This window comes from Hordeum vulgare, chromosome 5H (genome assembly GCF_904849725.1).
Source record: "Hordeum vulgare subsp. vulgare chromosome 5H, MorexV3_pseudomolecules_assembly, whole genome shotgun sequence".
NCBI classification, from domain to species: Eukaryota; Viridiplantae; Streptophyta; class Magnoliopsida; order Poales; family Poaceae; genus Hordeum; species Hordeum vulgare.
The window spans coordinates 482,264,396-482,287,590 of NC_058522.1; the positions used below are offsets into that span (position 1 = coordinate 482,264,396).

Sequence of the window (23,195 nt, forward strand, 5' to 3'; positions counted from 1 at the left end):
GACTATGATTGTCGACCGTTCTCACTAATCATGATCCAAGGTCTATCGTTGAGTGCCAAAGGCGCTCCGACTTGCCTAAATGGAAGGATGAAATCCAAGCAGAAATTGCCTCGTTTAACAAAAGAAAGGTATTCACTGAAGCAATACCTACACCTCCCAATGTTTTCCCTGTGAGATTCAAATGGGTTTTTTCTCCGGAGACGGAATGAGAACAATGAGGTGGTGAGAAATAAAACAAGGCTCGTAGCACAAGGTTTCACGCAGAAACCCGACATTGATTTCAATGAAACATACTCCACAGTAATGAGTGGAACCGCTTTCCGATATCTTATATCGTTGGCAGTGCAAAATCGTCTATCCATGCAGTTTATGGACGTCGTGACCGCATATCTTTACCGGTCACTAGATTCGGACATATATATGAAGGTTCCTGACGGAATCTTTGTCCCGAATAACAGTACGCAACATGTATTGTGTAAAGCTGAATAAGTCATTATCTGGCTTAAGACAGTCGAGACGGATGTGGTACAACCGACTAAGTGAGATCAATCTTCAGAAAGGTTACTCCAATAGTGATGATTGCCAATGTGTCTTTATCAAGAAGTCCTCTACATGGTTTTGCATCGTTTTTGTGTATGTTGATGATCTCAATATCATTGGCAACACACCAGACATTGATGAAGCACGCAATCACGTAAAGATGGAATTTGAGATGAAGGATTTTGGTAAACCAAATTTTGCTTAGGGGTCCAACTTGAGCACTGTGACAGCCCGAGACCGACGTTCCAGAAGATTCCCCCTTCTATTCCGTTTCCGTCGTGTGATTAGATTTATTCATTGCATCGTCATGTAGTTTGCATCATCGCATCATGCATGGCATCATGTCATCTGTGCTTGTCTGGTGTGGCTAGTTGCACCTCGTTGTTTGAGTGTGAGCGCATGTGTGTATGTGCCTTAGGGCCTTGCAACGTGATTGGGTGCAACAAGTTCAAGCTCGTAACCCTGTTGCACCGAGGACCTAAAAACCTTCTCTCCCCTCCTCTCCTCTTTTATCTGTTTTTTTGCGGTTTGGTAAAGTTTCCCGTTTTAAACCCCTATTTAAAAAAAAGGGGGTTTGTCTTCTTCTTTTTAACAAAAGATCCTTTTATTAAATGTGGGGGCAACCCCTTGGGTTTTCTTTATTTTCTCCTTTTGTTTTATTTCAAAACCCTCTCATTTTCTTGTCACTTTTAAAGCGCTTTTATTTTATTCTTTAAATAAAAAGGTTTTATTTTATTTCATTTAAAAAAAAGCCCAACTATTTCTTATAGTTGGGGTGTGGTTTTTAAAGGGGCCAAGGGGTATTTTATTTGTATTTGTTAAATCCTTTTATTTTATTTTGTGTGTGTGTGTGTGTGTGTGTTTTCTTCTGTTTTTAAAGAGGTAAAAAAACAGTAGAGAGCAAACCGGCTAAGGCCAGGCCCAGGCCCAAGCCTCCCCTTGCCCTAGCGAACAGCCCTCGCTCCCCTCGTCCCCTGGCTCCTCCCCGAGCGCCGTCGTCTCCAGCTCCTCCTCCCGTTTTCCCATCCCCCCGTGCACCTCCTTCCTCCACGTGCGCCATGGCCGACCTCCTCCTCCCCAGTCGCCGCCGTTCCCAGCGGCTCGCCGCGCCGCCTCGCCCCGTCCCCGCGTGCTCGTTCCCATGGCCTCGCGTCCCCGCCGCCGTGGCCTGCCGTCGCCCGCCTGCAGCAGCTCTGCGCCAGCGCCCCTCCCCGTGTCGGCCGTGTGCTGCCGCCCCGCCTGCAGGTTCCTCGCGAGCCCCGCCGGATGCTCTGCGCCGCGCCCGCCGTGCTGGTGCTTGTCCGCGCCGCCTCGCGAGCCCATCCCCGCGCGTCGCCTCTTCTCCTGGCCGGCCCGAGGCCCCGCCGGCGCCGCAATGCCATCGCCTCTTCTGCTGCTGTGCGTCCTGCCATTGCTAAGTTGCTGTTAGGTGCCGCTGCTTTGTTGTTGCTGCTGCGCATGCTGTTGCCCCGCGCTACTATTGTTGATGCCGAGCAGTGCAGCTTGCCTGCTGTTGCTCTTGACGATTGCTGCCCTGATGTTGCGCTGCTAAGCTGGCTGTTGGTTCCTGTCGATGGTTGTTGCCGCTGCTGCTAGCTGTAGCCTGAAGCGTGTTGTTGCTGGTTGCTTATGCTGCTGTAGCTTGCTCTGCCGTTGCTAGCTTGTGCCAGTGCTTCCCGTTGCTGGTTGCTGTTGGCTGTACCGTTGTTGTGTCGTGCTATGTTGCGCTATTGCTTGCCCGCTGCGAGATGCTTGATGGCCTGAAGTTTGTCGTGGCCGTAGCTGTTATGCTTGCTGTTGCTTTTGCTATTAGATGCTAGGCTTGGTTGCCGTGCTGCTTGCCGTTGTCTGCCGGCGCCGATGCATTTGTTGTGGTGCCGCATGCGTCGCCGCGTGCGCGGTTCCCCTCCGCCGTGGAACCGACAAGATCGCCGAGTACCACGACGTCCTCGACGGACCCCGAACATCGTCGGAACCGTGTTCGACTACCGTCGCCGAAGACCGTGTACCGACGACCACGACGACAACTACTTCCCCGACGACCACGTCGACAACTACTTCCACGACGTCCGCTACGACCCGTTCCCCTCCGATTCGCGCGTGTCGAAGGTATAACGATGAGACGTGGCCGAGAACCGTATGCATGTGTTGTATGAGTTGAATGTATGTTTGCGCCGTATATTAGCCCGTTGCACGTTGTCTTCTTTCTGTCACGCCTCGACACATGGGAACCCGGTAACCGGGATCACCCCATCTTTATTTAACGTTCCCACACACGCTCCCTATACGTTGGCACGATATCTCGATGAGTTATCAGGATAGGAACGTTGTCGTGGCATCGTTTCCGTTTTGCCGCCATGGTTCCCTTTCGCTCGCCGTGGCGACACCTGCTTCTTTCCCTTCTTGTCGTGGTTGAACTTGCATGCATAACGCATTCATGGCATATAATCTTGTGTTGCACGTTCTTGTGTCGTAGCTCCGTTCTATGTTCCGCGAGTTAAACCGTCTAGGATGCCATGTAGGATCACCGTTTCACCCCTAGCCATGTTAACCGCATTTAATATTGCCGTGTAAATAATCGGGAGTGAACTAAATAATTAATCGTGGAGTTTCGTCGATATGTAACCCGTTGCATATCGAGCTTCACTTAATGTGTAGTGTTTGCGTGAGGTGAGTTGCCATGCCATCCCGTGCATTTTGATCTGATCATGCATCATAGTAGGTTATGCATCATGTCTTGCTTTTGCCGTGGTGAATATCTGTGTTGATGTTTGTTTCCGGTTTGCCCGTCTCGATAGAGTCCCGCAAGCATGTCGGAATGTGAGGACCCGTTCGACTATGTTGGTTCGCTGACTTCACAGAGTTGTTCTTCTTCCAAGCGGGATCTCAGGCAAGATGATCATTTCCCCAGATACCATTACTACCATTGCCATGCTAGTTTACCGTTTCTACCGATTATGTCTCGTTGCCTACCACATGTTAAACATCAGCCTCTCAACAATGCCATGAAAACCTTCAACCTGTTCAACCTAGCAAACCACTGATTGGCTATGTTACTGCTTGCTTAACCTTGTGTTAGCGTTGCTAGTTGCAGGTGCTTTGCTTCCATGTGAAAGCATGGGTTCCTTGTTATATCACCATATTAAATGCTATTTAATTTAATGCACCTATATACTTGGTAAAAGGTGGAAGGCTCGGCCCTTTTCTAGCCTGGTGTTTTGTTCCACCTTTGCCCCCTTAGTTTCCGGCTACCGGTGTTATGTTCCATAAATGAGCGCTCCTAACACGATCGGGGTTGTTATGGGGACCCCCTTGATAATTCGTTTTAGATTAAAGCTGGTCTGGCAAGGCCCAACATTGGTACTACATTTGCCTAATCACCTAATAAAATTGCATAGGGACTTTCCAGACCCCGAGGATAATTTAATCAACCCCCAGGCCAGTGCTCCTCATGAGTGTTGGTCCAAAACAGAGCACCGTGCGGGGCCACCGCGAGGAAACTCGAGGTTTGGCACCCGTACGCTTCGCTTATCCGTCGTGTCCTGAGAACGAGATACGCGGCTCCTATCGGGATCGTCGACACGCCGGGCGGCCTTGCTGGATTAGTTTTACCTTTGACGAGATATCTTGTGCATCGGGATTCCGGTGATGTTTTGGGTAAACTCAGAGTTGAGGTTTTCCACTAGGGAATCCGACGAGATCGTGAGCTTCGTGATTGAGGATTTCTATGCGGCTTGTGGTAATTTGTGATGGACTAGTTGGAGCACCCCTGCAGGGTTAAATCTTTTCGGAAAGCCGTGCCCGCGGTTATGTGACAACGTGGAAACTTTGTTTAACACTGGTTCTAGATAACTTGAAGTTAAGTTAATTAAAATATGCCAACTGTGTGCGTAATCGTGACCGTCTCTTTCATGAATTCCTTCTCCGATCGAGGACACGGTGGGGTTATGTCTGACGTAGGTAGGTGTTCAGGATCATTCATTTGATCATCAGTAGTTCACGTCCGTTATGCGTAGATCTTCCCCCCTCTTATTCTTGTACTCGTAAGTTAGCCACCAAATATATATGCTTAGCCGCTGCTGCAACCTCAGCACTTAACCATGCCTCATCCATTAAGCTTTGCTAGTCTTGATACCTTTGGAAATGAGATTGTTGAGTCCCCTGTGGCTCACATATTACTACAACACCATTTGCAGGTACAGTTAAAGGTTACTTGACGCGAGCACGTTGATTATTCATTTGGAGTTGCTTCTTCTTCTTCTTCATCGATCTAGGATGGGTTCCAGGCCGGCAGCCTGGGATAGCAAGGATGGACGTCGTTCTTATTTTTTTCTCGTTTGTTTTCGTCCGTAGTCGGACCCTGCTCTTACTCTTGATGTTTATGTAATGTACTGATGTGACTCTGATGTAGCTTGTGGCGAGTGTAAGCCAATTCCTTATATATCTCTTCTTTTCAGTACATGTACTTGTAACGATATCCATTATTGCGACACGACGAGATGCGCTTCTATCCCTCACGAGGCCCCCGTGCCAAATTGAGGATAGGGTCGCTTCTTGGGCGTGACAAGCACCTTCCCTCGGGATCATGGTACACCAAGCTGCCTATATCCAGAAAATATTGGAGAAATTCAATATGGACAAATTCTATCCATCTAAATCTCCTATGACGGTTCGATCTCTAGACGTAGAGAAAGATCCATTCAGACCCAAGGGATGATGGAGAAGAGGTGTTGGGACCTAAAGTTTCATATTTCAGTGTCGTTGTAGCGCTTATGTATCTTGCAAATTGCAAGACCTGACATTGCATTTGCAATGAATCTACTTGCTAGACATAGCGCAGCTCCCACCAAACTTCATTGGCCTGGAATGAAGAATATCTTTCAATATCTCCAAGGCACAAATGATCTTGGCCTATTTTTTCAGTTCTAGCAAAATCTGGACTCTGATATGATTGGATTTGCAGATGCCGGCTATTTGTCTGATCCCCATAATGTCAGATTACAGACCGGCTTTATGTTCCTACATGGTGATACTGTTATATCATAAAAGTCTTCAAAACAAATACTAATGGCAACATCTACAAATCATTTTGAAATAATTTCATTATGCGAAACATCATGTGAACTTGTATGGCTTCGCAGAATGATAAACCACATACAACAATCATGTAGAATTGGTTAGATAGAATCACCCACCATTATCTATGAAGATAATGCGACCTGTGTTGCACAAATGCAAACTGAATACATCAAAAGCAATATCACCAAGCATATTTCTTCTAAGTAGTTTTCCCCCATATCTTTAGAAAAACGGAAAAATAAACATATTGCAAGTCAAATCATGCAACAACTTTGCTGATCTATTTACTAAGTCTCTATCAAACTCAACATTTCAAAAATATGTTCATGGAATTGGTATACAACGACTTAGGAACTTGCGCATAAGGAGGAGTCTCTTCTTAATATCCTTAATTATAAGGGACCCTAATTATAACACCACATTATGCTATCTCTTTATGAGTTTATGTTTCAGGTTCTCATCAAATATTCCTGAAGAACTTTTGAAGGAGAATCTTTTTGAGATGATAGCACTACTCGGACAATTGTGGGATGATTCTACATGGTCAAGCGATAGATTAAGAAAAGTGTTAAGATTAATTATATATTGTAAATAGGGGTAAATCTCCCCTTGCCCTTAACGAGTGTACGGTTGCACTCCTGCAACCGGCACTTAGACCCTCTGGTTGGAACCGACGCCTCTCTGAGTCGTCGTATCTCTCCCCCTGTATATATGCTGCTTCCTTGGATCAATGAGAACAGAGATTTCCATTTTCAATCTCGAACACAGATTACAGTGTTTAACTGAAGCTGCTCGTGTTGCTGCTTCGTGCGCACTGCTTCAGTGTCCCAGCAGGAAAATGATTCGGTTCAAATGTGTATATGAATACCACCCCAAACCTCCACGTGATATCCATTTCATCCTCCAAGTACACGAACCATTAATCCCGTCTATGTACGAATATTTACAGCACAAAAATTAACTCGTACTTCTACACCGAGTATCTTCATCACCTCTTGTGTTCCAAATGGATGGTCAGGGGGAAATCTCCAAAATATCAACCTAGGTCAGAAAGAACTTCCTGCCTCAGGCCTTGACGGCACATCATGGCAGCCACGGTATTCCGAGATCAGTTCATCGTCATGTTAAAAGCTGCTAAGGATCGTCCGCTACCACCTGCACAGATAACAATATTAGCTTTGGACGAATGGTCAGCATATATCAGAAACTGTCAAATGAGGATGTGAATATACACACTAGAGATGAATAAACAAAACATAGGTAAACATGGTGGGAGTGGGAGTGCAAATATGTTTATGGACAAACCTTCCAAGACTCGCAAGCAAAAAAACACAGCTCTGCATTTTGTTTCAGATAACAGAAGGTAGTATAATGAACTTGCCTTTGCTACATGGTCTCATTTTTGTTTCTTCTTAGGCTTGTTTGATGATATAAGAGCTGAAGAAAGTAAAGATTCAACGTCCTCTCTTTGACGCTTCCTCGCTGCAATTTGATCCTTTTGACTAGTTACAGTTTGCTTAGCAGCTTGGCTTTTCGTGAGGTCCCGTATATGGCTACCTGTTCCATCAAAATGTGATAAAGCTGACGGATCCACTTGATTCGAGTTCCCAGATCTTGGTTGTTCAGTAAACTTCCTTGCCCCCTTGACCTTATTTTTCTTCATATCAGGGATTGATGGTGGACCAGTACCACTATTCCTATTTGCTGATTCCGAAACTGCATCATGTTTAAGCAAGGAATCCTCTTTGTTTGAATTACTAAACCTTGGTGTTTCAGAAAACTTCCTTACTCCTTTAGCCTTTTGTATCAAATTCTGCATATCACGGTGTTGTGCTGATGGAGAACCATCATCCTGCTTGGCCACTGATTTTACAACAGAATCATGTTTTGACGAACCCTTGATGGTTCCCATATCATTGTTTTGGTTGGCAGCCTTTTTGTCGTTATTATGTAATCTCACCTTGGGATTCTCAGATGGACCATGCTTAAATAAGGCCTTATCAGTTCCCATATCAGCATTCTCGTTAACAGGCTTATTCAATTCCCTTTGCCTTCGGACACGAGAGCCCTCATGGGGGTCCCCTGTTGCCAACCTTTTAGCATGCTCCAGCTGATTTACATTCTGCACAGGTAACTTCTTTTCTGCCCCTTGCTTTCTTATCACCGAATCCTGATCAATATCTTGTTTCAATGAGCCCTTGGTAGCTCTCATATCATCATTCTGCGTTATCGCTTCATTTTCTTGACTGAATTTTCTCAAGGTGGAGCCTTCAGTTTTACGAGTCTTTTGATCCCAGCGTGATGCTTGTTTTGTCTGATCCTCACGAAAACTTTTACCTTTCTTTTCTGTTGAACTGTCAGCATGTCTCACATGTTCTTTATGGAGTTGTGCATTGACTGTCCGCGAGTTTGTCATATCAGCCTTTTCATTTTCCTTCTGCTGCTTAAGGTGATTATGGGTAGTACCATGAACATTTTGAAAGATCAGACTATAGGGCTTCTGAACTGAGATGAGCATATTCCGTTCTTTAGCATTCTGTAATAAGGAAGCCCAGTGTGAATTCGTCTGCAATGTTCTTGCATTACCAACTATCCATAGAGAAAACCTGGCGCGTGTTAGCGCAACATTCATACGCCTAACATCTGCAACAAACCCAATGCTACGTGCTTCACCAGTGTGATGCCTGTCACCTGAGGAGTTGGAGGCTCTAACAGTTGACAACACCAAGATGTCAACTTCCCGACCTTGAAATCCATCCACAGTATTGATTTCCATCTCAGCAACAATCTCAGGCCCAAAAAAAGAAGTGAACCTTGAACGCAGCAAGGAGAGTTGACTCCTGTACGGAGTTATGATCCCTATCTTTCTACAGGAGAAATCTGCTGGATATCTGTTCATAAAGCAAGTATAGAACCTCAGTTACCTGAAAAATAAGACCCCCTCCAGTAGGCAGTGAAACTGTGAAAGCAAAGACAATACTTCTTACCTGTTCTTTAAAAATGACAGTATTTCAAGTGCTGCATCAGCTTCAAATTGATTAGAGAGTGATTGTGCAGCAGCACTTGTTCCAGCACGCTCACGACCATCGGCAATATCAAAGAACATGTATGGACCAAGACAACTGTGATCATGGAAAGGAGCTGATTTCTCAGCCTTCTGAGCGCCATCCAGCAGTTTGTTTTCATAGAAATGCAACGACGGGAATCTGCTAATATCAGGATGCATTCGGTACTGCAGACAATACAAAGTAATTGAGGAGAAATTAGCATACAGCCTGCAGTTGATAGCTCTTCTCAGTTCTCACATGCAAATTTAGTAATCCATTAAGTGCATACTCAAACAAGACACATGAACTATGTATGGGCAATATTCATAACTTAATAAAAAACTGCAGAGCTTGTTACTTGTAATCATGTTAATGAGGTAGCTATTCTTTTCACATAAAATTGCGTAAGGTTGCTCATCATTGGAATCAGACCATTATTTGGACATAAAAATTAAAATAGATATGGCACATAGAAAACTAAAATCCAAGAATTACAACATGGTTTGACATGCGCTTTAATAAGTAACATTCAGGAAAGTAGTAAATGGTCTACTTAAGTGCCAGTGAGGCAAAATGCTGAAGGTATGAATCTCAAGAACAGAAGCACTCCTGAAAATCAAACCATTTTAGTGATCCCAACATAGTACTGCCTCCGTCCCAAAATAAGTGTCACAGATTTATACTAAACCGGTACAAATTTTGTACTAGATCAACAATACTTATTTTGGGACGGAGGGAGTACATAAGATCTCTAAAAGGATTTTAATTTATTTTTAACAGTCTAACTCCGCTGAGAAGTTTACAGAGAAAGCATATGCAGCAGTTATGACCAACCTGTTTAGTGAGCATAATAACTGGATAACCAGCTCTTTGTAGGCGTTCAAACATGCTGCACTCGTAGAGAAACTTGCTAGCCAATCCAGACATCACGGTAGCAGGTAGCTGCTTCGGATCACCAACCTTCAAAAGAGACATTACTAAGTAAGAGATAACACTGTAATGTTGCTTCAAGGTGTAGCTAAAAAATATTGTACAATCAGAAATATCTTAAAAGAGAGCATACTACCATTATGCACTTAGTTCCTTTCGACTTGAGTAGCTGAAGTGGAATCAAAGTTGCAGGCTCAAGAGCCTAAATATGAGTAAAGCAAAAGAAGCTTAGAGTCTAGCATATAATAAATAAATATAAAGCTAGCTTGATCTGAAAGAGGACAGTTAGTATTGAGAGTCTGAGACCCCACCTGTGCAGCTTCATCAATAACAACAACATCAAACAAAGATTGCTCAGAGAAATTCCCATATTTCTTAGCTGAAGCAGTTTCCGAGCAAACTCCGTAAATATCACCTCCACACCCACTGAGCGTTGTCACAACAATCTCTGCTTCTCCGAGAATTGACTTCCTTACCTTGTGCTTAAGAGATTTGTTTTCATCAGCTATTTTCTTTTCACGTGCATGAGCAGTTGCAAGTTCTGAAGAAACTGCCCTTTTCTGTGTATATAAAATATTGAGCTTTGCACCAATTGCTTCATCAGAAACTTCATCCATCTCATCTTCATCAGGCACAGATGATCCAGCTTCTGTCTTATCACCCTCCACTAGTTTTCGACGTGACTCATAATATCTAATTCTGTCTACAACCTTCTCCAATCTAGCTCTAAGTGAACCAGAGGATTCGCCGTCAGATGAAATTTTGGATTCATCGTTAATCTTTAACTCGTCTGACAACCTTTGTTCAACAAGTGTGTCAATAAAGAAAGGAATTGAATTAGGATGAACTGTCTTTGCATTACCAACCCTCACTATATAAGGTCTATACAGCTTTCCTTCAGTATCATACAATCCATTACTGAGTCTTGACACAAGTTCATCAACTGCCGCATTTGACTGCGCACATATTAGAGCCCTTCCTCTTGAAAGGATGCCTTTTGAAAGCCGTTCTGTCCTAGGGTTTTCTCTCTGGGAATCCTTTATCTGTTGTTTAGCCAGAGCTGCATCCTGCCAAGCTCTAGCTACTGCAGCAGTTTGACTAATCTTTGTTCTTGGCTTGGTAAATTCAGCACTAGCCAGGGATTCATTTCTTGGTATATTGTAAGAGTTGTCGGCATGTAAAGAAAGCAATGCACTCACGATCGCAACAATAGTTTTTGTTTTGCCTGTACCTGCAGGAAACACAAGCATAAAAGATTACCTTTTCTGGTGGCTGGACTTACTAAAAATTGTTAATAAGGATCAAAACAACAAACCTGGAGGGCCCTGAATAAGAGATAGGTCACATTTTGTTTTCGAGCTTGCTGACCCAATGGCAATACTTACAGCTTGGAGCTGACTGTCATTATATGATGACTTCAATACTTTCCGCAGAGGGCGTGCAAGTTTATCAAGATACACTTTTACAGATTCATGGTTGGTTGTAGTAGATGAAACAGGATTCAGGATTACTGGAAGCACTGGGATGTCATTTAATGATGAGAGAGCGCTGAATTCTCGGAGTTGAGGAGTCATGCTCAAAACCCGATTCAAGAACCATTTACTTCTTTCAACAAGAAGCCGTTTCACTTTATTTAAACGTGGAATCTCATTCGAGAGGTAGAACTTTATTACAATAATTAAAGCCTTATTTTTGTCACTCTCACGTCGATCCACCTAGAGAACAGTAAATACGTTAGGCAAGACTTACAAAATTAGGTTATTAGAACGATGAACTTTTGTGCGCAACAGTAATACCTTTCCAAGCACATGGACTTGCTGTCCAGAGCTTTTCAGTGGATCCTTGGCAAGCAGTATTAGGTCATTCTCTATACACCCTTTAGATTTGACACACACTGTGTTCTCAGCACGCCCACGAACAACAAGAAACTCATCAACTCTTTCGACTGAGAGTATAGATATAGAGCCGCACATCATATCTTCAGGAGGGGTTTCAACATAAGCATTCTGCAACTGAGCTTTGAACTCTTCTATAACAAGTGGCTGGAAAATCTCAACATATTGAGCTTGTGAATCAAAGCAGACAGGAATTTGTTTTAAAGCAGGTTTCTTTACTGTCTCGGAAGAAGATAGCCCGACAATAGCAAAGTAATCCATTTCCAATATATTCTTAAACCAACTGTCCAGCTTAGGAGGACTAAAACGTCGAAAACTGGTATCCGATCTGCCAGAAGACTGTCTCCTTTCAGCAGGCAACTGAAGTTGAACTATTTGCCTTTTAGGAACTAATATTGCAGCCTTTGTTACACGAATTTGTGGTCTTCTGTAATTATCAAGTGCATGCTCTAAGGGATCATCTTCATCATCAGATATATCTCTGAAAATTGACTTAAACTTGCATATATCCGATGACGAATTTGGACGGGATGGTTGAGTAGTGGCGCTAACAGATGATTTAACCTTGTTTGGTAAAAGGGAAGTATTATTTTTATTGGCTGGAACACTTGGCACCTTTGTTCCACCTAATCCTTTTGAGGCAGCACGTGTGCTTCTATTGTCCGTCGATACAGGTCTTGAAGAGGCACTAATATCACTACGTGTCTGCTGTTTTAAGGACGCATGTCTATCTTCAACTGGCATTCTTTGTACAGAGGGATTTTTCAACAGATCTGAAGCAGTAAATCCGTCATTCTCCTTCACTGAAGATAAAACCTCCTCACCAATCACATCATCTGTAGGCAAATTTTCTTCACTGTCTGAAAGAAGAATTATGTGTTCGGTGTCTGACGCGTGAGAGGACTTCATGGTCTCAAGATTGTCCCGGCCAGTATGTATCTCCCGATCTGTGTGCCTAATCAGAGAAGGGATGGTGTCAACTGATTTTGTGGGCACCTTCTTGAACACCGCAAGATTAAGATTAGAAATTTTCCCTTTAAGTTCATCCATATCAACTACATCTGAAAGGAAGATAGAAGTAATTACCAAACATTTGGTGGAACTTCTAAAAGTCCAGAATTCAATTAAAAAACATAAAGTTCTAACCGTGTGAAATGGTATCACCAAGATCTTCAATGTAGCGTTGAATGGTGTCGCCATGTGAACCCTTTAATATTTTAAATAAAGATAGCATGCACTGTTTCCAGTGTCTGCTGATCACAAGCAGAGATGATTTCCCCCAGTTAATCAAGTGAAAAAGCCATGTCATATCACTAGGGTCTGGAACCATTGTTATCATACTGAATGGTTCAGCACCATATGAGTTGACTCTGTTGTAGACTAGGGGAAGCAACTCAAGCACTCGGACACATGATATCTGAAACAAAACTGCAGATATGAAGAGGCAAAAAAAAAAAGGATGCACCTACTGATGTTATAAGATATTACGGCCATACATATGTACCTGACATTGTTTGGTATTTATTAGTTCCTCTCCCTTTATCAGGCACGTGGAAATTAAAGGCCAGAGAGTTGCTGAAAGCAAAGTGCTGAACTTCTCCCAGGAAATTACATCTACAGCATGTTCTGGTGGGGTAATTGGTGCATTTGAAAATGGTTGACGCAAGAAACCACCTTCAGAAGGTTTTGCTGGCTGTGGAACTGAAGGCTGTTGAGCAATGTCTTCCTTGACTAATTTGCATATGACAAAAAACAAGTGATGGAGACTATGAAAATCTGCCGAAAGTGACTGCCTTTCCACCTGGAATTCCAAAGGAATTATCATGGTTATTTTCAGCTTCGACAGAAAACATCGACAGAATGGGGTAAAAAGCAAGGGATAAGTTAGCATGTTCCCTCGATCCCCAAAACAATCAAGACACTTTGAAACATTAAGTAAATCTTAGCATGTGGTTCAAGTCAAGGTTCGGTTTCTGGTAGCATAAACTGAGGTTTATAGTTTGGAATTGGAGCATAAACTGAGGTTTCATATTTCACGTCAGTTTATGCTCCAATTCCAAACTAGTTCCAATGACTAAAAAATAATGGTCAAACATTACCAGCTGCACTGCATATCTTAGACCCACGAAAACAGCAGACAGTGAAGATGCACTCGAGCACAGAAATTGAAGCCCAGGAGTCAAACCCCGTGCTTGGGATACATGTTCCATGACAGCCCTCCCTGCTTGCCGCACATTCTGCATCAAGTACAGTACTGAGTAATACACTACTGCAAAATACTTATATGTACCAGGGATAGTATGGAAGATAATGGTAATGCTCTTACATCATTGGGATCAACTAGTGCCAAAATCAAGCTTTCTGCCATCATTGGTTCCCATGTCCATTGCTTTTGAAGCCCGCATTGCTCAATTTGCATGATGACATGGATTGCAAATCTAAAAGATATTAATATCACGTAAGTATGATATACCAGGTAAATTTAGGGCTTAAGGTTTACAATCAGTGAAAGATCTTGATATCAGGAACCCCATGGCAAGATCTTGATATAATTCAGGAACACAAACTCAGATCACAAAGGATGAAACAGCGATCAACAAAATCGAGCCAACCTTTTAAATATTCTCAATAACAGGGTACCAGATTTTGACACCTTGAGAGTATTGATGCAATCCTTCCCACCTCCACCATCATCAGCACCATTTGGAACTTGCCATGAAAATGTTGACGAGAATTCTCCAGCATGTGATGATAACCAATCATTTACAGGCACTGATAAGTCCATAGCTAACCCAGGCTCCAAAATAGAAATATGAGATAGAGCCCAAAACACTGCTTTCGAAAAAGCCATAGGCAGTTTAGAGGGTTCCAACTGAACCATTACCAGATACCATAACAAAGGGACACATGTCCAATCCTTGCATCCCCTAAACGTCAACTTGTTCAGAGCTCTGAAATCACTCCAACAGCTATACTCCTTTTCCGCGGTATCATCGGCAAAAGGCAATTCATCCTCGTCCTCGACAAACATGACAGAGTTGCTTACATCACCCTTTGTGGCAGACTCATACTTCAGTTTAAAGGAAATCAAGGCAGAAGCATCAGAAACTATGAGAATATTGATGAGATCAAACGCAGGTTGACGCAGAGAACTATGCAAGGATGTATCATTTAACGAGCATATCAAAGATGGTCCCCTGTTTCACAAAATCAAGGTCAGTGGATGCCCCGTGACAAACAGAAAAACTAAGGTGGCCTTAAAATAGGTATAAAGAGTGGAATGCCAAAAGTAGTCTGCTAGAAACAAGTTAGTGGTGCTCTCCAATTTTATTAATCCGGGAGCAATGACTTGGGGATGCATGTACTTTCAAACAACAATTTTAAACAGTAAGTAAAAAAACTAAGGCTCTGCATTCTGCTAATATGTTACAACGTCATGCCCAGCAGTTTGTTATGTCTAAGGCTAATGAGAGAAGACATTTCACATACTTGAATCACATTTTTCAGATTGGTAGGAATTGCCAGCATGATCGCTGTTTACAACTATTAGTTAATAATCCCTCGATGCGTATTGCTGGCGGCAGTATGCTCACCATCAGGCAACATGACTTGTTGCTTCTGGCAGGAACATTTTTGATAAGTTGTGGGTATGGATGGTTTGACAATTGACACAAATAGTAGTATGATCTTTTAGAACATGTAGTAAAACTGCTTTTAGTCCATAACAAGTATCAATGACTGGGCATTGTGCTATACTGTTATTTATTTGAGATTTCACAGAGCGCAGATGAAGGGGAGATTTTAAAAGCTTGATTGTCATCAGTACGTGATATGTTGGAAACCAGGGTTAGCTATAATAAAACAATATAATACTCGCACAGCAGAAACATAATCAACAGCACAAGAATTCTACGAACCACCGGTGTATGGCATAAAAAGGCTTAGATTCTGTCACACCCTCTACACTCACAATAAGTGACCTAATAGATTGCGTCAAGACAAGTACTGTTTGGTCATTACCACATATGGGCACATTCCGAGGCTGGGCAAGGAGGGTTCATTGTGTAGCCTCTTTGCACAATAAGAAGAGCAATCTGGAAGGAAATAGGTAAAAAGTATCAATAGTGTCAGGTAAAAATCATATATAATATATGCACTACCAGTAACCAAAATTACATCCAATCAATAAAGTTTGAACTGTTAAGAAATGTATTTGCTCGCTAGATCTAGATCATTTCGTGTGGCTATTGATCATACTGTTCATACTATAAGGGTAATATTACATCAAACAATGTAGCAACATGGCATCACTATTCCTTAGAATCCCACAAGTATGTGAGCAGCTGCAAATGCATAGCATAAAAGCTTTGTGCTCTAGCTCTATTTGGCTACCTGTTCTGACATGGATCTACATTGTTTCTATTATGATTTCATCTAGACATGCCACTTACAAAATTAATGGTCTAAGCATTTAAAATGGGACTTTCTTGCATATTGGAATGTATAGCTGGTATAAAAAACATTTCAAATTTGGTGCATTAAATTTGTATGTATATATCACATGCAAAAGAAGGTCCATTTTATTATGGAATTTTCAGAAACAGACAGTGCATGTACACAATATCTATACAATGTAATCTCACCAAAGCACAACTAAGCAGCACTACATCGATACAACAAACAGTTTACTTGCCAACATAGGTGGCATAGCCTGCACATATTTGAAAAGGACTTGGATGACGCACAAGAAATTGTAGAACTGCTCTTTCTGGGGGGTGGGGGTGGGGGGAACTGTAGAGAAGGACCCGATAGTGTAATGTAAGGCGTGCATACATCCTAAGCTTTAAGTTTGACCGACAATTGGACCAACATAATGCAAATTATGCAACACAAAGGTGATATCATAAGAAAATGCTTCGGAATACAAGTCTAATAATATGATTTGTGTCACATGACCCAAATTTCATCGGTGTGATTCTTTGTGGAACTTGAATCCTAGACGTGTGTGTGCCTCACATTTTTTAAATAGAGCGGGTAATATTATAAAAAGAAAAGACTACACATACAAGGCAAAGGGGCTGTGGAGGAAGTGACGAGCAAGGCTAGGACTGAACTATGAAACAGCAGAAGAATCAGTCAAGCCCTTGAGGAGGGTTGCAGACCCTCTTTAACTCTAAGAGATTGAATACGAAACTCTTTTCTGACAGGTGCGACAAAGATCTAACACTAGGGGGAATATTGTCGGAGATGCAATCCTTTGCTTCCAAATACGCAAGAGGCTCGTCAAGGAACCTAGTTCCATGGAAACAAGAGTTTCCATGTCTACTAAACAAGAATTTCCATGTCTACTAAGCACGTTTCCATGTCCCCACTAATTGCCGATTTTTTTTCGAGAAAACGCAAAAAGCCTTTGCGTTTCATTGCATTGAAAAGGGGGGGGGGGGGGGGGGGTTACATCCTCCTAAGAGCCTAGTACACCAGCGTTACTAAATGCCGATTTGATTCCAGCAATTGTAGAAAACATGTCCTAACTGGTTCATGTGGATTATACGAATAGTTATTTTTATGGTGGATGGACAGTGGTTACTGATCCCATAAAAAATAAAATAAAAGGCTCCAAAGACACTTCTATTGATCCTTTTGACCACCCACTTCATCACCAGATGCAGTGAATTCCATGATACCACACTCGGCAGAGTTACAAATATGATCGACTGTAGAAGTACTGAGGTAGATCATACTTCATTTGTTTCCAAAATCACTAGCTTGTTTAGGTCTTTCGAAAGAAAGGGGTGAATTAATACAATAATTTACCACACGACATTGGTGTGAAATATATTCTCGACCATCAATCAAACACAGTTCGTCTAATGTGCTAATGTTGTTGCTCCTGTATTGCCTCCCCTTTATCTAGCCATTAATTCTATTATTGTCAGATTAGAACTATATTTTTAAACCCAGAGTGATATTCAGATAGCCCAAAGTCTCAAACAAGCTATTAATAGCCAGAAAAATAATGAGGCAATACAAGAACACAAGTTTCTGCGAGCACTTGCACTGAAATTTTAAGAACTAAAGAAGTAAAGAACCATAAAAAGAAGTTAACCTTAGTAGCATTTTTCCTCATCAGTGCACTGAAATTACTACTCCGAGTTACTTGATGAAGAAGAAAATACAAAATATTCCTCCGTTGCTTCTCATGTTCGCCATCCTGTAGTGCTTCCAGGGACTGCATAATGCACAGAGGAATTAACTTATCAAAATTCATCAAGATATGGAAGATAAGAGGGTCACTTCATAACAAAAGAGCAACAGACATGCCTGGAGAAACGGGATGAAAAGATCAAAAATTTCTTTGTGACTTTTCTCATCTCGAGTGTGAAAACACTGACCCAATAATGTGTTCCGAATAACACTAGGAGATAGCGTTGTTCTCAACCAAAGTTTGCAGCCTAAAACAAAGGTATGTAGTTATGCAAAGGTGCAGGCTCATAGCATACTCATAGGCCATCAGAAACTCAATAGCTACACTTACCAAGCATTTCAAATGACGCTTTGAGGCAACTAACAGCACATGATAAATCAAATCCGTCATCACTGACATGGTTAAGTACAATACTCAGGAAGATGGGGTATTTCTCCAAGATTCCATCTTCAAAAGCAGGTGCCTCGAGAAATCCAAGGCTGCAGACATACTCATTATATTAACAGATGCAATATCTATTATATATGAAAACATAACTAGTCATGCAATTCATGTATTAAACTTACATACAGTGATTTAAATCCAAGCCAAACATCAGCCCTTTGGAGCTGCACCCTGGGCCTTGAAGATTCTGGAGTAGATGGAAGAACTTCAGCATCCAAGAAATCGATATACTTTTGCAGTAAGGGTTGCAGTGGTTCCAGGTCAACCGCTTTCCTGCAAATGATTGATGAAGCAATTACAGACATTATATAGTTATTATTTATTAAAATCAGACAGTGTTCTGCCAAACCCAAAATGCTTATCCTGAAAAGATAGTTATAGCACTTGATCAAAGTCAACTACTCATGTTGAGTTAAACAGGTGAGATTTCACCAAATTTAAGACTCTTTATATTAGATTAATAGAATTAATGTTGTAGGCTCAGGCTGTTGAAGGTTGGATAAAAGACAAGAAAGTCATACAGAAAAGTATGCTTTTGAAGGGCATATAATCAGATAGGAAATAAGCATTTGGATATTTGAGAATAGAAGACGACCCAAAATCAAATGATATCATCTAATACTTCCTGTGTTCCCAAATATAGTGTGTATATCAGCATTAATAATACCAAACAAGTACTCCCTCCGTCCCAAAATTCTTGTCTTACATTTGTCTATATATGAATGTATCTAGTCACGTTTTAGTATTTAGATACATCCATTTTTAGACAAACCTAAGACAAGAATTTTGGGATAGAGGGAGTACAATATAAAAATATGTTTCATGATCTATCTAATGATACATCTATACGCACTATATTTTGGAACGGCGGGAGTACATTATATTTGTGAATTTGGTCTTGGCAACATGTCCTGAAAGAAAAAATTGGTAGCACTACCACCTATCTTAATTATTGTGAGGTGCTAAAAGTAACCAATACATGAAAGGAGATTAGTTTCCTCAAGCTTAGTTTTTGTTGTTAGCCTGTTACCTACCCAGCACTGTCTAATATAGAAATTCAATTTTAGACAGTACAGAGAAGATACGTATGAACAAACTGCACTTTCCACATGATACTCACCTTAATAGTAACAGTACATTGATTTGGTATGTTGTCATATTTCATTTAGGGCTGGTACCTCTTAAGGCTATAGTGATCTAAAAAGTCTTATATTTCTTTACAGAGGGAGAACAGACTAACATGGATTTCAAGACTGCAAGTGTAGGGTTTATTAACAACTATGAGAAAACCAAAAACAGGATCATCAACCACATGCTTGATAGCTCTGGGCACAGTTTATTACTTTTGCCTAGCTAAAGCGTACATTGCACAACTGGTAACTTCTGTGAATCAAAACGAACATTAAAATGGCAGATACGTCACCTTAATTTCCCCATGGATCGGGATAAGCGAAGACCAATTGCCCGAGCTTTACCACTTTTGAAGAAAAGTAATGCGTAAACACCCTACATTGTACATGGTGTGAGAAACTATATTTCCAGCAATAAGCAAAAAATAATGGTGACAAGCAGAATACTGGACTACTTGATTGTTCGAAACGACAGTTCTTTATCCATCTCCCAAGCACCAAGTGGTGACATGACTGAGTGAGACATAACTTGTACTGTTATGAGCATACATAAACGGAAAGAAGCAACTTACAGGATATTGCTGATTAGTTGAAAGGCTCACTTCATATGATTCATCAATTGTTTCAATGAACTTCTGGAACTGATTAGCCAGTGATTGGTCATCTAATAGAACAGGATACATCAAAACCTGTAAATAGATTAAAACAACAATTTATCATGGTCACCATGAAAGCTTATGACCCTGAAAACTATGTGACTGTTTTACACAAAGAGATATGATTCATCATATACTGATTTCAACCACTTTGCATGTCAAAAATCAGCTAATTTGGTAAGTACAGAGCTTCCCAAAAAAAAACTGCACATCACTGCATAAAAATAACCCTCTGTATGGCATGCGCTGAGCATTTCATGTAGGGCTCTTTTGATGTGTGTCTTACAAAAGCAATTAGGGAGAAAGACAATGCTGAATAATACTAGCATGGGTAGATATTCTCCAATAGTGCTGTCACTGGTGTATGGTTACAAAGGTACTTCATGCTGATATTTGTCAGAAAAATAAGGCTGGCAATAAAAGTTTATAGATATGTTTCACATGGAAATCGGTACTGTTAATGTTGCATAAGAGGAGAGGGGGGGGGGTATAACATAAATGGAACATACTTCGAACATTATGCAAACAACTTCTGCACCATGACAGGAAGGGTCATATTCCTTAAGCTGAATCATTGCATTTATCTTTTCTAGGTGCTTCGTAACCCTTTCTTCATCAAGATGCCGTAATACTTTCTGGAGGGGGTCAATACTACCTGACCGGCATTCAATATCAAAAGATTCCTGTGCCTGGTGGTGTTCACACACACACTGTGTACAGATGTCCAGTTCTTGAGAAATCCGTGACCATATTGTTCTAACGAGTGAGTTTTCCTGCTCATCAAAGTAACCATGGAACATTTCTAAAAAAGGTCCCATAATATCAGCATATCCACACCAAATATGCTCTTCTTTTGGCAAACTTTCTAGAAAATCAAAACAATGTGAAAACCTGCAGGTGATTCGAAAAATCAAGTTAGGTTTTGTTAGGATCATCAGAGAAATTCTCAATTTTATGAAGAGTATCATCAACTAGCTGAGAAACTCTTGACTAGAAAATTAAGGCACGTTGCAGGGAAAAGAACAAATTCACCCATTTCCACTATTTTTGGTGTTCCGATGCAAGTCAGTTTCCAGTATAGACCAAATACCAAAAACTTTAACCAAAGTAACACGACACAATTTCCACACAACTGCACAAACTGAAGCCTCTATCACTACTGGCTACATATTATTTCAAGCTGCTTTCTTAATGTAGAAAAAAGTAGCAAGGTTAGTTTGTTTTCCTGAAAACACAATTAGAGGAGTACATAAACAAGAACTCATGATATGTGGGGATGTTGTTGACAAGTTGAATCTAGATCCTTGAATTTGGTATCCAAAAAGTGGTCTATTTTTGGAGTATTCTATCAGTTGATGGCCAGCTATAACATTTCGAATTTCAAATTGATCTCCCTAAAAGAAATTCTGTTCTCAAACCCAACAAGTCTACATCGTAATCATTCAGTTTTGCATATCAGAAGCGCATGTACAACATATCATTTGCACTCCAAATTCGGTGCCCACAGGTCTACTTTTGTGTGCATTCCAAATATGCTGAACAATGTGATTTCCAAACTCTGATGTTCACAATTCCTAGCAACCCAGAATAGTAACTGTCGACTTCCAAAAGTATGAATTCCACGGTATCAATGCTCCTACTCGCGTTGTCAATAAACTCTAAAGTCTGCAGGACTTATCATCGCACAGCATAGGCGCATAGCTAGCTCTATCTGTGTTACGTAATCCAACCAACCAAAGAAATTCAGAGGATGTCCGCCACGCAGCTATGCTGCCTAATCCCCATCAGCGCAACCATTACTACTGCATTGCTCGTCCCAACCGGCGGTACCCTAAACCTGGGCCGCGGCCACTAAACCCGCGCGATTCATTCGTGAAGCGGGGAGCGACTAGGCGCGGGGGCAATCCAGGGCCGTACCACTGCTCCTTGGCCTGGTTGAGGCGGCGGCGGCGATGCTTGGCCGCGGACGGGTCGCCGCGGTCGTCGTACACCTCCTCGTCCTCCTGGATCCCGCGCCACTGGTCGAGCAGCAGGCCCCGCCGCGCCGCCCCCATCGCCGCGTGCGGCGGCGGGTGATAGGCGGCGGGACGGCCAGGGGTCTCTTCGTAGGGTTCCGGTGGTGGTGGTGGCGGCGATGCCGCGCGCGCGAGACACGAGACGGAAACGGCTTAGTGGGGCTTCGAAGCCGAAATGGGATTAATGGAAAAGAAAATCGATGTAATCAGAAAAGCTTATAGAGAGGCGGCGGTGGGCCTCGCAGATTTCCTGGAGTTTTCGGTGCTCCAAATTGGGGAAATTTTAGGTCAGGAGGCACACAGAAACCGTCAAAGAAAGATGTGCGCATATTTTTATTTATATAAAAAAATATACAGTTTTTTGTCTAAAATTAGTAAAAATGCCCGTGCATTGTAACGGAAGGATAAAAGGTACGGACATCAGGCTTGGTGACATAGATATTGTAGCGGTGCAATACTTATCTTGTAATTTTCTAGCATTAAATCACTCTTGTTTCTTAATTACAATATACTGTGAATAATAATTGTTCTACTCCGTAGCTCACAACTAATTGATTTAAAAGAATTAGAATTAGCCATTATTTAGTTCGGGAAATCAGCCAAAAAGTTGATAGTACTTCTAAAATTATTTAATAAACAAAATGTGTGCCCTGGTTAACATGTTTCCTACCATAAATTATTTTATAGTGTAAGATTATTCAAACAATAATAGATGTCCCAGCCTTTTGTCAATGCACGACACAGTAGAGGCCAAGTACACATTGATAAAGAATGGGAATATCAGTGTTATGTATGGCTGGATGGATATTACCTACAAAATATTCAACACAAATAAACATATCTTCTTTGCTCAATGTAGGTTCACCAATCAAACCTGAAGAATTACATAAGAAATCAATCTTTGACTTCACATGGAATGGAACTTCATATGCACATTAATTATTGTATAAAACTGCTAGAACAAACATGTTCAACTGATTTGTTTTCGGCACTGGATAAACTCATAATCTTACTTATAGACTGAAATGTATGATGCTTATAAACCGAAATATTTTTATAACAGATAAAAAAGAATGTGCAGGGCTGCCAGTGGCATAAATATAACTGATGGTTATATGAATCAATCATGACCTAAGGAAGTGACACACATATGCAAGTATCTAATAATAAAAATCCATATGAAAGATAACCTCTATTGATTCAAATATTGCCGGTTCCCAATAGCAACGGCCATTCAGTCTATCACATCCCTTT

At 41.5% G+C, this 23,195-nt stretch overlaps 1 protein-coding gene across 3 annotated transcripts; it reads right to left on the minus strand.

Annotated features, from left to right (window-relative positions):
- Positions 1–5,881: 5,881 nt before the first annotated feature.
- On the minus strand, positions 5,882–22,099 carry LOC123399545. Of its 3 annotated transcripts, none has more exons than XM_045093948.1 (22): positions 21,844–22,098; positions 20,436–20,817; positions 19,843–19,959; positions 19,564–19,646; positions 18,267–18,413; positions 18,027–18,175; positions 17,813–17,943; positions 17,598–17,720; positions 15,512–15,585; positions 14,104–14,688; positions 13,818–13,929; positions 13,591–13,728; positions 12,996–13,292; positions 12,638–12,908; positions 11,393–12,552; positions 10,912–11,311; positions 9,908–10,827; positions 9,733–9,798; positions 9,501–9,626; positions 8,607–8,851; positions 7,001–8,510; positions 5,882–6,774 (listed from the first exon to the last, which is right to left on the minus strand). In XM_045093948.1, exons 1-21 carry the CDS (start codon positions 21,978–21,980, stop codon positions 7,016–7,018), a joined length of 7,158 nt encoding a protein of 2,385 aa, XP_044949883.1. In that variant the 5' UTR covers positions 21,981–22,098; the 3' UTR covers positions 5,882–6,774; positions 7,001–7,015. The 3 variants fall into 3 exon arrangements, 2 of the variants coding, with proteins under 2 accessions (XP_044949883.1, XP_044949884.1); XR_006610392.1 differs by having other exon boundaries at positions 6,925–8,510; positions 21,844–22,099; XM_045093949.1 differs by lacking the exons at positions 19,843–19,959; positions 20,436–20,817; positions 21,844–22,098 and having other exon boundaries at positions 18,263–18,413.
- Positions 22,100–23,195: the final 1,096 nt, after the last annotated feature.